The 13,406-nt window shown below is 49.9% G+C and overlaps 1 protein-coding gene across 4 annotated transcripts in view; it reads right to left on the reverse strand.

Annotated features, from left to right (window-relative positions):
- Rap1gap2 (RAP1 GTPase activating protein 2) overlaps positions 1-13,406 on the reverse strand; it is a 204,300-nt gene that overhangs the window by 167,899 nt on the left and 22,995 nt on the right. The window contains exon 1 of one of the 4 annotated variants that reach the window (XM_029545730.1): positions 5,261-5,351. The exons of 2 other annotated variants lie outside the window; for them this stretch is intronic. In XM_029545730.1, coding sequence (XP_029401590.1) covers positions 5,261-5,277 — 17 coding nt within the window. In that variant the 5' untranslated portion in view covers positions 5,278-5,351. Of the gene's footprint in view, positions 1-4,350; positions 4,481-5,260; positions 5,352-13,406 lie in introns of those variants that run through there. One more of the 4 variants, XM_029545731.1, reaches the window with a different exon arrangement.

A 13,406-nucleotide genomic window follows, 5' to 3' on the forward strand; every position in this document is an offset into this window, starting at 1 on the left:
AAACAAAATAAATAAATGAGCTGAAGAGTAGTCGAGTGGAGACCAGCTGAGAAAGACACCAAACATCAACCCCTGACCTCCATACACAGGGGAACACATACCTGGCCCCATACACACAGAGACACAGAAACCTATACCACCCTGGCCCCATACACACAGAGACACAGAAACCTATACTACCCTGGCCCCAAACACACAGAGACACAGACATCTATACTACCCTGGCTCCCATACACACAGGAACATACCATACATACACAGACATGTATGTATAAATTCTAACATGTGCTGCAACACCAATGGATCTTGAAGCCTCTACAGTAAGTGAAATAAGCCATCCAGGAAAAGTGCAAATATGGCATGGCTTTGCTTGTCTGAAACTCATAGAGACAGACAGAGGAATGGTGGCCACGGGATGGAAGATGAGAGGGAATGAGGAGCTACTAGGGAGTGGGTGCAGAGATGATAAAGTGCACACTGATGCACAGCAAGGCACGAGTGCCTAATGCCACTGAGTGATGCACCTAAGGGGCTAACAAGGTATGTTTTGGGGGTGTAGTTCCTAGCATGGACACTCGCTCTGCATAAACCGTGCATGGTGGTGCAAGTCTGTAATCCCAGCATTTGGGAAGTGGAGGCAAGAGGGTTAGAAGTTCAAGGTTTCTCTTAGCTACATAGTGAGTTTAAGGTCAGACTGGGCTAGATAAGACTCTGTCAGAAGGAAGAAAGGGAGAGAGGGAGTTGGGGAAGGAAGGGAGGAGGAAGGAAGGGAGGGAAGAAGGGGAGGGAGGGAGGAAACTTTTTCTATTATATATATTTTATTAAAATAAAAAGAGTTAGTGAATGTTAGATTAAAATGTTAGCTGTCAGCTGAGGGTGTGGCTCAGGGCTGGAGGCTGGAGCACTTGCCTGGCATTCGAGAAGCCAGGTTTAAGTTCCAGATCCACATCAAAACTGTTAGCAATGGTCCGTTCTGGGCCTCAAGTATCCAGATGTCTAGCACAGCACTACCTAAGGGAGGGAGGGAGGAAGGAGAGAAGGAAGGGAAAGTCCTGAGTTTAGAGGACAGAAGGATGCCAGCTCGGAAGGCAGGAAGGCCCTGGAAGCCGGCAGTGCAGGCTTTCCATCTTCCCTCCCCCTCATTCTCCTGTTTGCCGCACAGTGGTTGCTATGGAAACAAGGGGCACCTTGGGCTCCTAGAGCTCAGCCCAGGTGCTGCTACTCTGGGAATAATACCAGCATGTGAGTAAGAGAAAGGCCCAGTCCTCGGGGCTTTGTGTACACACACACGTCTGCCCCCAGTGCCTCCTGACTGTCTAGTGACCTCTGTCGTCATTGGGCAGGCGTGAGTGGATGCCCACATCAATCCAGCTTGCCCTGGTGGGTCTGTGGGGGTGTTTACAGTCCTATGGGCATGTCGTTCTGTTCCGAATGTGATCACACAGCCCAGGACTATTGTATGCCGCCAGAAGCACTATGATTAGACACCGTGCTCCACACTTCCCCCTGAGCTATCACGCTCAAAGCTCACAGCAGCGCCGTGTGTAGCACTATTAATATTCACTGGTAAAGAAACTGGAGCACAGGAAGGTTGTGTGGTTTCCCTAAGTACGCCCAGAGCATGCGAACCTGGCCACTGAATCTGCACTGTGGGAACAGAGCTTAAAAAAAAAAAAAAAAAAAAAAAAGATTTGCTTATTTTAGCCAAGGTGTACCCTTTAATCCCAGCACTTAGAAGGCAGAGGCATGCAGAGAACTATGAGTTCAAGGCCAGCCTGGTTTACAGAGTGAGTTCCAGGACAGCCAGGGTTACAGAGAGAAACCCACAAAAGAAAAAAAAAGAAAAACACAAAAAAAATGTATTTTTACTTTATGTGTATTAGTGTTTGCCTGCATGTATGTCTGTGCATCACATGCATACATGAAGCCTGGAGAGGCCAGGAAAGGACACTAGATCTCCTGGAACTGGACTTACAGAGGGTTGTAAACTGCCATGTGGATGCTGGGAAATTGAACCCTGGTCCTTTGCAAGAATATCGGGTGCTCTTAACCACTGAGTCATCTCTCCAGACCCAAAGGTGAAAGCCCTTGAACTGGATCCCAAGCAACTGTGGCATACCTCACCTCAAGTACTACGTCCTGCCGCGGTAACAAACACCAAGGCTTCTTGAGCCCCACCCAAGGGTGATAAAGAAGAATCCCTCAGATGGGGCCCAGGGAGCTGCCTTTTAACCCAGCCCCTGGACTGAGCTGCCTCTCCAGCAGAATAACCAGCCACTGATTCAACCTGCACTGGTCATAGCAGAATGGAGGTGGGGCTGTCTCTCCTGAATCCAACTCCTGAGCTCAGTAACAAAGGGGCCTGTGAAACTCCTCATGCAGCCACAGCTCCTGTCTACCACAGGCATCTAAAAGCAAGTGTCCAGGCCAAGCCAGCTGCTGTCAGCATCCTCCTCCCCAGGGCAGCCCCCCCCCCCCCCCCGCAAGTCAGTTATGTGGCTTTGTGGCCTGCCAGGCGAGGATTTCCGCCCACTCCACCCTCTCAGAATGAGTTGGGTGTGGGGTGGAGGCTCACACAGTGGGTAGCCTGCCTATTCACAGCTCAGCCAGAGGTAGGGAGGGAAGCCACCTGGCCAGGGCAACAAACACTGCAGAAAGCTCTTGCTGGCTCTGACCTCAGGGAATAAGAGCAGACAGAAGCCATAGGACAGCCATAGCAGAGATGGCATTCACTGTACCCCTGACCGGAGAAATTCTCTCTGCTCCAGGAGGCTGAGGACACCAACCAGGAGTGGAGGAAGCTAAACCAGGAAAGGAAGGGTGGAGGCATACTTGCAAGAAAACAAATCCAGAAACTGACAGAGGTGAGATTTGAATCTGAGATTGCTAACTTGCTTCAGGTCATCCAGCAGGCAGAGACAGCAGGCAGAGACAGGATTTAAACCGAGACTGCCTTTAGACAGAGAGCTACAAAGTAACCCACTGGTTGGGAGCTGCTGTTCACTCTCAGCACATTTGAGAGTGCTTATGGATGGTAGGCTATGAGCTCAAAAGTTCAGTTAAAGCTGGAGATAGTTATCCTTGTGACAGCTGGAAGGTGGGGTATTGTCAATAGGTGGGTAGAGATCCGGAGGTTTTGTTAGACATCCTACAGGGGCCAGGACAGACACCACCTCCTGCCCCCCCAGAGACCATCCAGACCAATGTGAAGAGTCGAGCCCTGGATTAGAGTGACAGACCCACCTGGGGCCCCACCTGACCCATGGGCCACCATCACGCTTGTCAGTCCCCGGAGACAGCGGTTCTCAAACTTCACTGCCTACAAATGTCATTCATGAGTCCTGAGAAGGTGCAGGTGCCAGGTTCCTCCAGGACCCTTTGATTCCATTGACATTGACTTTATTGTTATTGTCTGCCTGTTTCCCAGAGACTAGGCCTTGCTTTGTAACCCAAGCTGGCCTTGAACTCAGACCCTCCTGCTTCAGCCTCTGAGAGCTGGAAGGACAGGCTTGTAGCACCCACCACACCTGGCTGGCGATTAGAATTTTCACAGTCACCAGATGACACTCTCCAGATGCACAGACCGTTGGAGATCACTCACTACCTGGTGGAAAGAAAGCAAGGATCTTACTATGCGGCGGTGAACCTAAGACGGTTGATGAGCATTCCACAAAGAGAAGTCCCAGCAAGCTCCACAGAGCCATGACTACCAACCTCACCCCTACCAGAAATGGGGGCCGACCCCACAACAGCTCCTGGAGACAAGCACTAAAGGAGTCTGCATACCTGCATCTGACTCCCCAGACCAGGACAGTTAAGTGGCTTTTGAGATGAGGACTTGATCATACTGGCAGAGACAGGGGGGAGGAGATAAACTTCCCAGCTTCCATCACTGTCTGGGCAGGAGATAATGGGCCTGAATTAGGAGACAGGAGGACCAGCCCTACATGAGTCAGAGGCTTCTCAGCCCGGAGAGGGAGGAAGCACTGGATATGAAAAAAAGAAAGGTTAATTGGGAGGGAGTCAGCCTGGGAACAGAGCCGGAAATGATCAGGCAGCCACTGAGGGGACAGGAGCTGTAAAGGGGAAAGGGGAGCCGAGGATAGGGACTGGGGAATCAGCTGCAGAAGCAAGAACAGAGGCTAGGGCTAAGCACATCAAGGCCAAGGTCAGACACGGGTAAACCCAAAGCCTGTCCATATGCTTTCTTAGCTTGCAAGTTACTTTGCCCAAACTCCAGACCTCCAGCAAAGCAGCTCTCATTAACAGTAAGATTAACAAGACCAGTCGGGGCACTCCAGAGACTGCAACAAGGGGATCACAACTTCAAGGCCAGCCTGGGCAGCTTACCAAGATCATGCCTCGTATCTGTAGGGCTGATGCAGGCTGCCGAGAAAACTTCCAACAAAACGCAGTACAGGCACTGAGAAAGCCTACACAGAGAAGGGTCCAGGCTGGTCAACCAGGAGAAGAGAAGAGGCAAGCCACAAGGGAGCCTTCTGAGCACTGCAGAGCTCTCAGGAGAAAGGGGGACTAGCTTTGTTGAGGAGGAGGGTTGTGACTGGTTATGCAACGGTAGTTTCAGAGATTCAAAATGAAATTAACGGGAAAACAGTGAGCAAGCAGAACTGTATTGTAATAAACCAGGCACCCTTAAAAATGTCATGAGCTCCCTGACACTGGAGACAACCAAGCGTAAGCTAACGGACTGGCTTCTGAGGCCGAGGGAGTTGATGGCATGGCGAGTTTGCCTTGCTAGCTTCAAGTCCTCAGCCTCCAGGAACCCAAGACCTAGGGTGTCTCCTGACACTTCCTTCTTCTCTCAGGGCTCCCAGGACTGGTGCTCTGGAATCTGCTTCCCAGGGAGTCTCAGACAAAGCATAGACTGTCCACTTCCTTCCTCTTCCTTCCATAGGATTCAGAGTCTCCCATTTAGGCCTTGCAGAACTGAGGGTCTGAGAGATCTGGGGAGATCCCCAAGGCTTCCAGAAAATGAGTGGGGTAAAGGAGACTGAAGGGAGAATGAGCCTAGAGTAGCAGGCCACAAGCAAGTTATCTCCCACCCTCCTGCACCCCTGTCTTTACCTCCCTCACTGACTCCACGACTCCACTAGCCACATAGAAGAAACCCTGCCCGGGATCCAGGGATCAGCTGAATCTTGCTTTGCTGTCCCACACCCACCAGAGAAGGTGCCCCAGACCCCAGAACTTAATGCCATCAGTAACCACCCACCACCTAGAAATCAGAACATGGACTCACCAAAGCTTCCTGGGCATGATGGGACTGGTCAGGGTGAGATTAGGAGCGCATAGGTCCCTAGAGTTTGCAGAACTTGCCACTTAGCAAATGGCACCTCCGAGTACCTCCCCAGTGCCTGGCAATAAAATCAGGACACAGCCCAATTGCCAGCTAAGCACCCGCCTGCCTTGCTTCTCCTGGTAGCCACTCACACCGCCCCAGACTCAGATCCCAAAACAGACATGTTCGTGGTTACCATAGGAACTTGCTAAAGCCAAAAAAGGCACCACACGGGCACCCACATGGGCCCTCTAAGCTCATGTCCACTTGCATTGGTGATCATACACACACACACACACACACACACACACACACACTAACACTATTCATGCTCAGGACCCATCCTAAAGAATTTAACAGCCCAGGTTCTAACACTGGACATGGAAATAAAGAACTCCCCTATGGCTCCCAGCAACATTGGGCACCAACTGCCAGGCACAATGAGCTCACTCACTGAAGGCACACCAGAAGCTATTAGGTTGGGGGGCCAGAGTAAACATAACCCCACTGTGCTTGCAGGGCCATAAAGATGGCACTGCCCTCTGACTCCTTGCCACATACCAGCTCCTCTAGCCCTCCACTCCCTCCTTCTCTATTCCCTTCTACCGGCTGGCATGTATAAATTCCTGGACCCCAAACACAGGATAAAGAACAGGAAAGACAGAGAGGTTTTATACTCAGAGCCCTGTTGCCTCCCTGAAACTGACCAGATTCCTGAGTTCTCTATCTCTACCAAGGGGACCCACACTACTACCCCACTCTGGTCTGCGTGCTGTGAAATATCTGAACCTGATCACTCACACCCCTTCAGAAAGCCCTCTCCTTGTGGCCAAGCTCTCCCACAGCCCAGCCACACTCCTACCGGCAGCCCAACCAGCCAGTCTCCTGTCTGGCAAGAACAACAGCTCCCAGGTCCTCCCACCCACGCTGCCTCACACCTCAGAGCCTTCAGGATGCAGTGATGCAGTACCAAGCCGCTCTTCCCCCGCTGGACCACTGACCTCACACACCCTTAGAGACAGCCTAGGCCTATTGTCTCCAGAACGGGGGAGCCCTTGCTACATCCCATGGCAACTGTCTGTGCTCTCCCTATGGGGCTGAAGGCTGCCATGGACAAACTGTCTTCCCACCCCACTTCTCACCCTCTCACCATCCCTGACCTGACAGGGGCTTTGGAATGAAGGTGCCAAGAGATGTTGGTTGGGCTGACTCAATCGTCTCCCCACAAAACCTCGAGCTCCCCATGTCTTTGGCAAGCCCAGGAAACCCTCTGCGAGTGTCCTCGGTGTGTAGGACTGGAGCTAGGATGAGTCAACCACAGAAAGTTCTAGAACATCCTTGTGGTGACCGAAAAATTCTTGTAACCCACAGTAAATAAAGATCTGCCAGCCAGTGGAGAAATGAACTGCTGATCATGACCCTTGACTCAGAGCCTTACTGCCTCCCTGCAATAAAACCATGCAGACCAGAGAAGGGTAGAAGGACTAGAGAGAGTGAGCCCTGGGTGGACGTGGGTCCCTTCTGTAGAGGTGAGGAACTCAGGAATTGGTTCAGTTTCAGGGAGGCAATAAGGCTCTGAGTATGAGAAGAGCCATTAAGTAGGGATCAATGATGGACTGCAGAGAAATGGGCTCTCTGGAGAGTCTGGGAACACACACTGGTACCTAGACAATCAAGGCCTGGCTTCACTAGCTCTCCCTTCTGATGACATTGTCACAGGCTGGCACCAAGGGAACCAAGAGAGCAGATGTCTGCAGAGATAATCACCTAGACTGAACATTGCCCTTACAGGCTGGCACGCAAGTCTTGGCGGAAAAAAACAAAAGCAACAACAACTGGTATGAAGGTGCACACCTTTAACCTCAGCACCCAGAAAACAGAGAAAGGCAAATCGGTCATCTTGAGTCAGCCTGGTTTCTACAGTGATTTTCAGGCTAACCAAGGTCACATGGAGAGACCCTGTTTCCAAAATGGGCGGGGGGGGGGGAGAGCATGTAGAGAGCTATGACAAAGCAAGAGGCACGTCCAACAGGTGGTATGCGCTATCCTGCACAGTGCCTACAGCGGCTACGCTCAGAGGTGCTAGTGACCAGGGGTAGCTAGCTACACTGACACAATGCCTGTTCCCATCTGTGTGCCTATCTTTTTTCTAACAGAATTTGAGCCCTTAGCTGCTTAAATCATCAACTCAGAACATCAATGGCTGCCTAAGGCCAAGCCACAGCATGCTCACCCCAGGTCAGACCTCGGCTTCCCTCCCTCGAGGAAGAAATCCAAAGACAAATTTGCACTTGGACCATCATGTGCTGTCTGTCTTCCTAAGATATCATTTCAAGGGGCCAAGCGCGAGCCATCAAGTGTGCAGCTGGGCTCCGTTTTTCGAGATGAATTTATTTTATTCTGTGTAAAAGTACGTGTTGCCAGCATGTGCGTATGCACACTCCATGTGCCTGGTGCCTGAGGAGTTCAGAAGAGGGCACAAGAACCCCTGGAACTGGAGTTATGGATGGTTATAAGGCACCATGTGGGTGCTGGGAACTGAGCTAGGTTATCTAGAAGAGCAGCCAGTGCTCTTGACTGCTGGGCCATCTATCTCTCCAACCTCCAGTTAGGTGCTTTCTCCTACGAGATAATAGACTCAGATTGGGGCACTTGAGCATGATGTTTCCCTGCAGTAGAGGCGAGTAGTCCTCATCCAGGCTCATGTTCATTTGGTCACTGTGGCTATCCCTGGGCACAAAAGTCATCTCAGGTGACTGGAGCCATGCATCAGGCAGACAGACACACAGACACAGACAGAGTGAGGGGCACTCCTTCCGGGGATTTCTTCTGGGAGAAAGTAGGTCGACTGATTAAGTTATTTTGTCCTAAGCCAGCCCCCAGAGCAGACTGAAGGTGTGGGACTCCTACATGCTGACTACTTTACCTGTATCCATCCTCCTACCTCTATGTCTCCTCTTCCACCTGCATCCCTCCACCTGCCTCTGCCTTTTTATTTCTATCTAGGATCCTAATTCCTTGTGATGGGATAAGCATATAACCCAGTTTCATCGTTCAGCGAACCTGTACTGAGAATCTCCTTTAGTGCCTGCCCAACGTCCAGTCTTGGGGATCCAAAACATGAAGGGCTTAGTCTTTAAAGCTTGCATATTTACTTGCTCAGCAGGGAGCATCTGCCATCATTCTGGTTCCCCTCCTCTCCCCACCCCAAATACAAAAGGGCATAAAGGACATAAGGCAAGACTGGAATGTGGTCTAGTGGTTGAGATCTTGCCTTGCATGTACAGGTCCTGGATTTGATCATCACCATTGAAAGGGGGCGGGGCATAGGCCATGCATATAGCTAGCATGTTAAAGCTAGAGAGGGAGAGGCCATTCTGATCCAGCTGTCCCATTTTATACACCCAGAGAAGTTACTAACTTGCCCATTTGTTAGCCCAGGTCTAGAACTTGGACCTGCCAACCCACAACTCAAGTTTGTTTCTCCTGCATGGTACTGCCATCACCCCCTTTCCATGTTCCCGTGTAGGCACACGTTCCTTGCATCCCCAACAATAGTTAAGTCCTAGCCTCTGGGGCGAGGGTGGAGTCCTGCTCATGCAGGCTCCCTAGGCCCCTCTCAGTCTGGGCATCTGAGCAGGGAGTTGGGCACATGAGGTCGGGGCTGTAAGGTGGAGTATTTTGTGGCTAAGGACTCTAAACACATGACCCCTGATCAGGAGATATGAGCTGAGAACACACAGCTCTACCCTCATGGATCAAAACACAAGATTCAAACTTCACCTTCACCACAGACCTTTGCCGATGACCTTGAACAAGATTCCCTGTCTCTCAAATGCCAGAAGCCAAGGTCCCTTCTCCACACAGTGGCTAGAAAGCCTCTGAATAGCACGCGATAACATCTCAACGCTCAGTGCCCACGGGGCAGACCTCGTCTTCAGAACCTCCTGCCTCAGGGACACCTCTAGGGCTATCTCAGTATCAGCGACACCAGGTCCCTGGGGAGGGAGCAGAGGAAATCAACACACACAAAACACAGGCTAGGAGTGTCTGCTGCTGAGCAGAGAACAGGCCTCAGGAGGAAGGGCTGCTTCAGCCAACAGGCAGAAGCAGAAAGTCTTAGACCCTGGAGTATGGGTTTGACTACTTACTCGACCTGTCTGGAAGCAGAGCCACAGCCTAAAAAAACGCCTCTTCAGAATTCAGTAGGACCTACATTACCAACTGAAGGAAGAGGAAGATCTGACCAGATCAGTTTAGTCCCACAGCAAGTAAGGTGTGGACATGACCTCTTCTAGTGTCTTCCCATCTTCCTATCCTGAGAACAGTATCACCCCCACCCCCAACCTAGAGAAATAGCCATCTCTTCATTCAAACAGATTGGACCGTGGCTATATAACCCTCAAAGGGTTAAGCTAATTAGGTTCTCTTTTTTTAAAAGCATTATTGATAAAATGGGCATGCGGCACACACTGTGACCCCAGGACTTGGGAGGTAAAGGCAGGAGGCTGAGGAGTTCAAGGCCAGCTCTGGCTAATGTAGGCATAATGTTTTTGTATACTGTGTAAAGTTTATGCTTGCATTATTCAAATGCTGATTTCTCTCTCCTCACATTTTGTCTCCATCTGGACCTGGAATTGTAGTGCTTATTCCAAGACTCTCCTGTCTAAAGTGTGTGTAACAATTCTTACTATTTATTCTCTGCCTTGTCCATAAATGCTGATCACCCAATGGCTGGACAGTATAGAGAATAGGGCGGGAAGTCTGCCAACCAGAGAGAGGAGAGAGGGAGAGAAGGAGAGTCAGATCAATGAGGAGGATGAAGGATTTGGAGCCATGAGGAAGGGGTCCAGAGAGAGAGACCATGGAAACACACCTGAAGCCCAAAGGGCCAGATCAATAGTAATATGCAAGTAAGTATAAGGGTTGGTCTGTGAGGTGGTCAGACTACCATAGAAGGCAAAGGTAGATCACTTAACTGTTCAGCTATCTAGGTGCAATTTTAAATAAATCTTGGTTTCTCTGTGTAGTTATTAGGGACCAGCATGAGAAATACAGGCACCATTTTAATTCACTGTTTACATCTATATTAAGAATAATTCATTTACAGGATACATTGGGAGTTTGAAGTCAGACTGGACTGAGTGAGACCCTGGCTCAAAAGACAACAAAAGCTTATTGAGGCAAACTCCATATACCATTTTAAGTGCACTTCAATGCTTCTCAGGACAGTCACAAACTTATGTCAACAGTTACCACTATCAGCATCACACTAGGCATTCCTTGGCCAGAATCTATTATCTTCTAAATTTCGCTCTCCCAACAGATCCCCAAATCCTCAGAAACCATTAACTTGCTCAGTTTCTAGGGACTTGCCTAGACTTAGTATCATGACACCTATAGCTTTGTGGTAAATTTTAATATCTAAAGTACAATCTTCCAACTTTGTTCTGCTCTCTTTAAGATTCTATTTGAACTTCCCTGGACCTGATTCAGCCTGTCCTGAGCATCTCTTGGGTTCCTTAAGGCACACTGGATGGGATCCTTTCCATCTTCAGCCTAAATGGATTACACACTAAAGCTCTTGTTGGTCTTTTTCTTTTTTGAGGCAGGTATATTTGTCTCATGTGTCCCAGACAATACCTGAGGATGGCCTTGAGCTCCAGAACCTCCCCATCAACTCTAAATCTTCCTGCCTCCTCCTCCTAAGTGATGGGATCACAGGTGTGTGTCATCACATTCAGTTCAAAGGGTCCTACACCCTGCAGGTCACCATCAATGCCATGTTCCCATGCCTGAGCTCTAACTAGCTCCCATATATTCAGAGACCCTATTGAGATCCCACTCTCAGCACCAGCCCATCCTTTCTGCCCCTGCCAGCTATTCACAGCACCCTATACCTCCCTCCTTTACAGGTTACAAATAGATCTACTTAGAGCAAACAGCGCCTCTATAAGCCACTGCAGTGGTTGCACTAGATGGCTCAAGGCAGCCCTCCCAAAACACTTCTCCACTCCACATCCCTCAGCAGCCCTGCTTGCCACCTCACACCCCATTCACTATGCAGATATACCCTTGGGAAGTTCTGGGAAAAGTCAGACATGCTGCCAAAAAATAAAGGTATAGACCTGTAACTCAGGCTGCTGGAGAGGTTGAGGCAGAAAGATTACAGACTCAAGGTGTTGCTCTCTCTGAACTCCAGACCCCTGACCATGGCTACCATAATATCTCTGATTATCTACGGGAGACACTCACAAGATTGGACTAAGAAGCACTCTATCATAAAGGGGAGAAAGGGTCTAGGAAGCAGTAGACGATCTGTAATACATGGCCTCCCCCAGAAAGATAAACAAGCAGCTCACAGTTGCTCGGGAGGGAGGACCCTTCTTAGGCAGCACTGTGACCAGTACGTTGTCCCCACTCTTGTGTGTAACCCCTCAGCCATGATCCTGTGAGTCACCCCAACTCAACTCATTGTTCCACAAAGCTTCACTTGCATGAAGCCATTTCTTTGGTCTGTCATTAGTGCCCTACCTGGGGTAAACAGACCTCTGTTCACAACTCCCCAAGAAAGGTTAATGCATGCAATACAAGGCCAGTCTGAGCAACTTAATGAGATACTGTGTCACATTTTAAAAAGAACAGAGTTGGAGATGCAGCATCTTGATTAAGAGCACTGGCTGCTCTTCTGTAGGACCTGAGTTCAATTCCCAGCAACCACATGGTGGCTCACAACCACTTATAACTCTAGTACCAGGAAATCCTATGCCTTCTCCTGGCCTCTGCACACACACACACACACACACACACACACACACACACACACACACACACTGAAAATGTGTTTGAAGTAAAATCAGGTCCATCAAGATTGCTCATGGAAAAAGGCACTTGCTGCCACACCTGATGGGCTGAATTCAGTCACAAGAATCCTCATGGTGAAAGGACAGCTTGGCTCCAGCAGGTGGCCCTCTGACCACCACAGGAGTGCTGTGGCATGTGCCCCTTTTCCCCCACCTACAAAATAAAGGAAATTTAAAAGGGCTGGATAGAGCTCAGTGGGAGGAGAGTACATGCCTAGCATGGAAGAGCACTTGCACAAGCTCCTGAGTTCAATTCCTAGCACCACCAGCAAAATAAAGCAAAACAAAAGGAAATGAAATCGAAGCCCAGACTTCCCTGTACCATCTAAACAGCCTGCCCTGAACTGGGCTGCACCCGCACACACACCATGCCACACAGCGGCCCCATCGTCCTGCCCAGCTTTAGAAACCAGGAATGCTTCGTGGCCTTTCTGGCTTCAACTCTGTGGAGAGACTAAAATCTAGACCCAAGCCCTGCTCACCACCCCTCCCCCCCTACCAACCCCTCATCTTTCTGGAACTGACAAACCAAATGAAAGGAAGGCCTTCTAATCTGACCGCTTTACAGGTCAACCCTCAAGTTTGACTGGGTTTCCCTGGCACCTGACCTCAAGGGAGGTCAACACTGGCAACCAGATGGTTCACTTTAGCCAGATTGGAGCAGGGAGGACCAGAGGAGCACAATGAACTCTGTGTGTGTGTGTGTGTGTGTGTGTGTGTGTGTGTGTGTGTGTGTGTGTTCTGCTGAATGAACCCAGGGCTTTGTGTGTACCTGCTGAGCCCTTGCACAAATTTTCATGCATAAACTAATTCACATGTGGCAGAAAAATATCTTCAATAGTAATCAATGCTTTTTTTCCCCCTTTCTAGAATTTTCTTCCTTTTTGCATGGAAAGTTCTTAAAGTCAGGTAAGACTTCCACAGAACAGAAAGGGGAAGGGGTGGGAGTAAGAGAAGGGAAGACAGCAGTTTCGAGATAGAGTGGCCTCTGTTCACCCTCCACACATAGACCAGAAGCCACCTGTCAGACCTAGGCCTGCAGGGCCCAGGCCTGAGACCTGTGGTATGGAAGCCTCAGGGAGCCCCCAGGCTGGGCTCACCAGGATGACCAGACAGTTACAGATGACTCAATGGCCAGCTAATCCCACACACATGCCAGTGATGTTTGAAGAGGTTCTAGCGGCTGCAGAGAAGGCTCAGTGGTTTAGAGCACTTGTTGCTCTTCCAGAAGACCCAAGTTTGAT

The sequence above is a fragment of the Mus pahari genome, chromosome 14 (assembly GCF_900095145.1).
Source record: "Mus pahari chromosome 14, PAHARI_EIJ_v1.1, whole genome shotgun sequence".
Taxonomy (NCBI): Eukaryota; Metazoa; Chordata; class Mammalia; order Rodentia; family Muridae; genus Mus; species Mus pahari.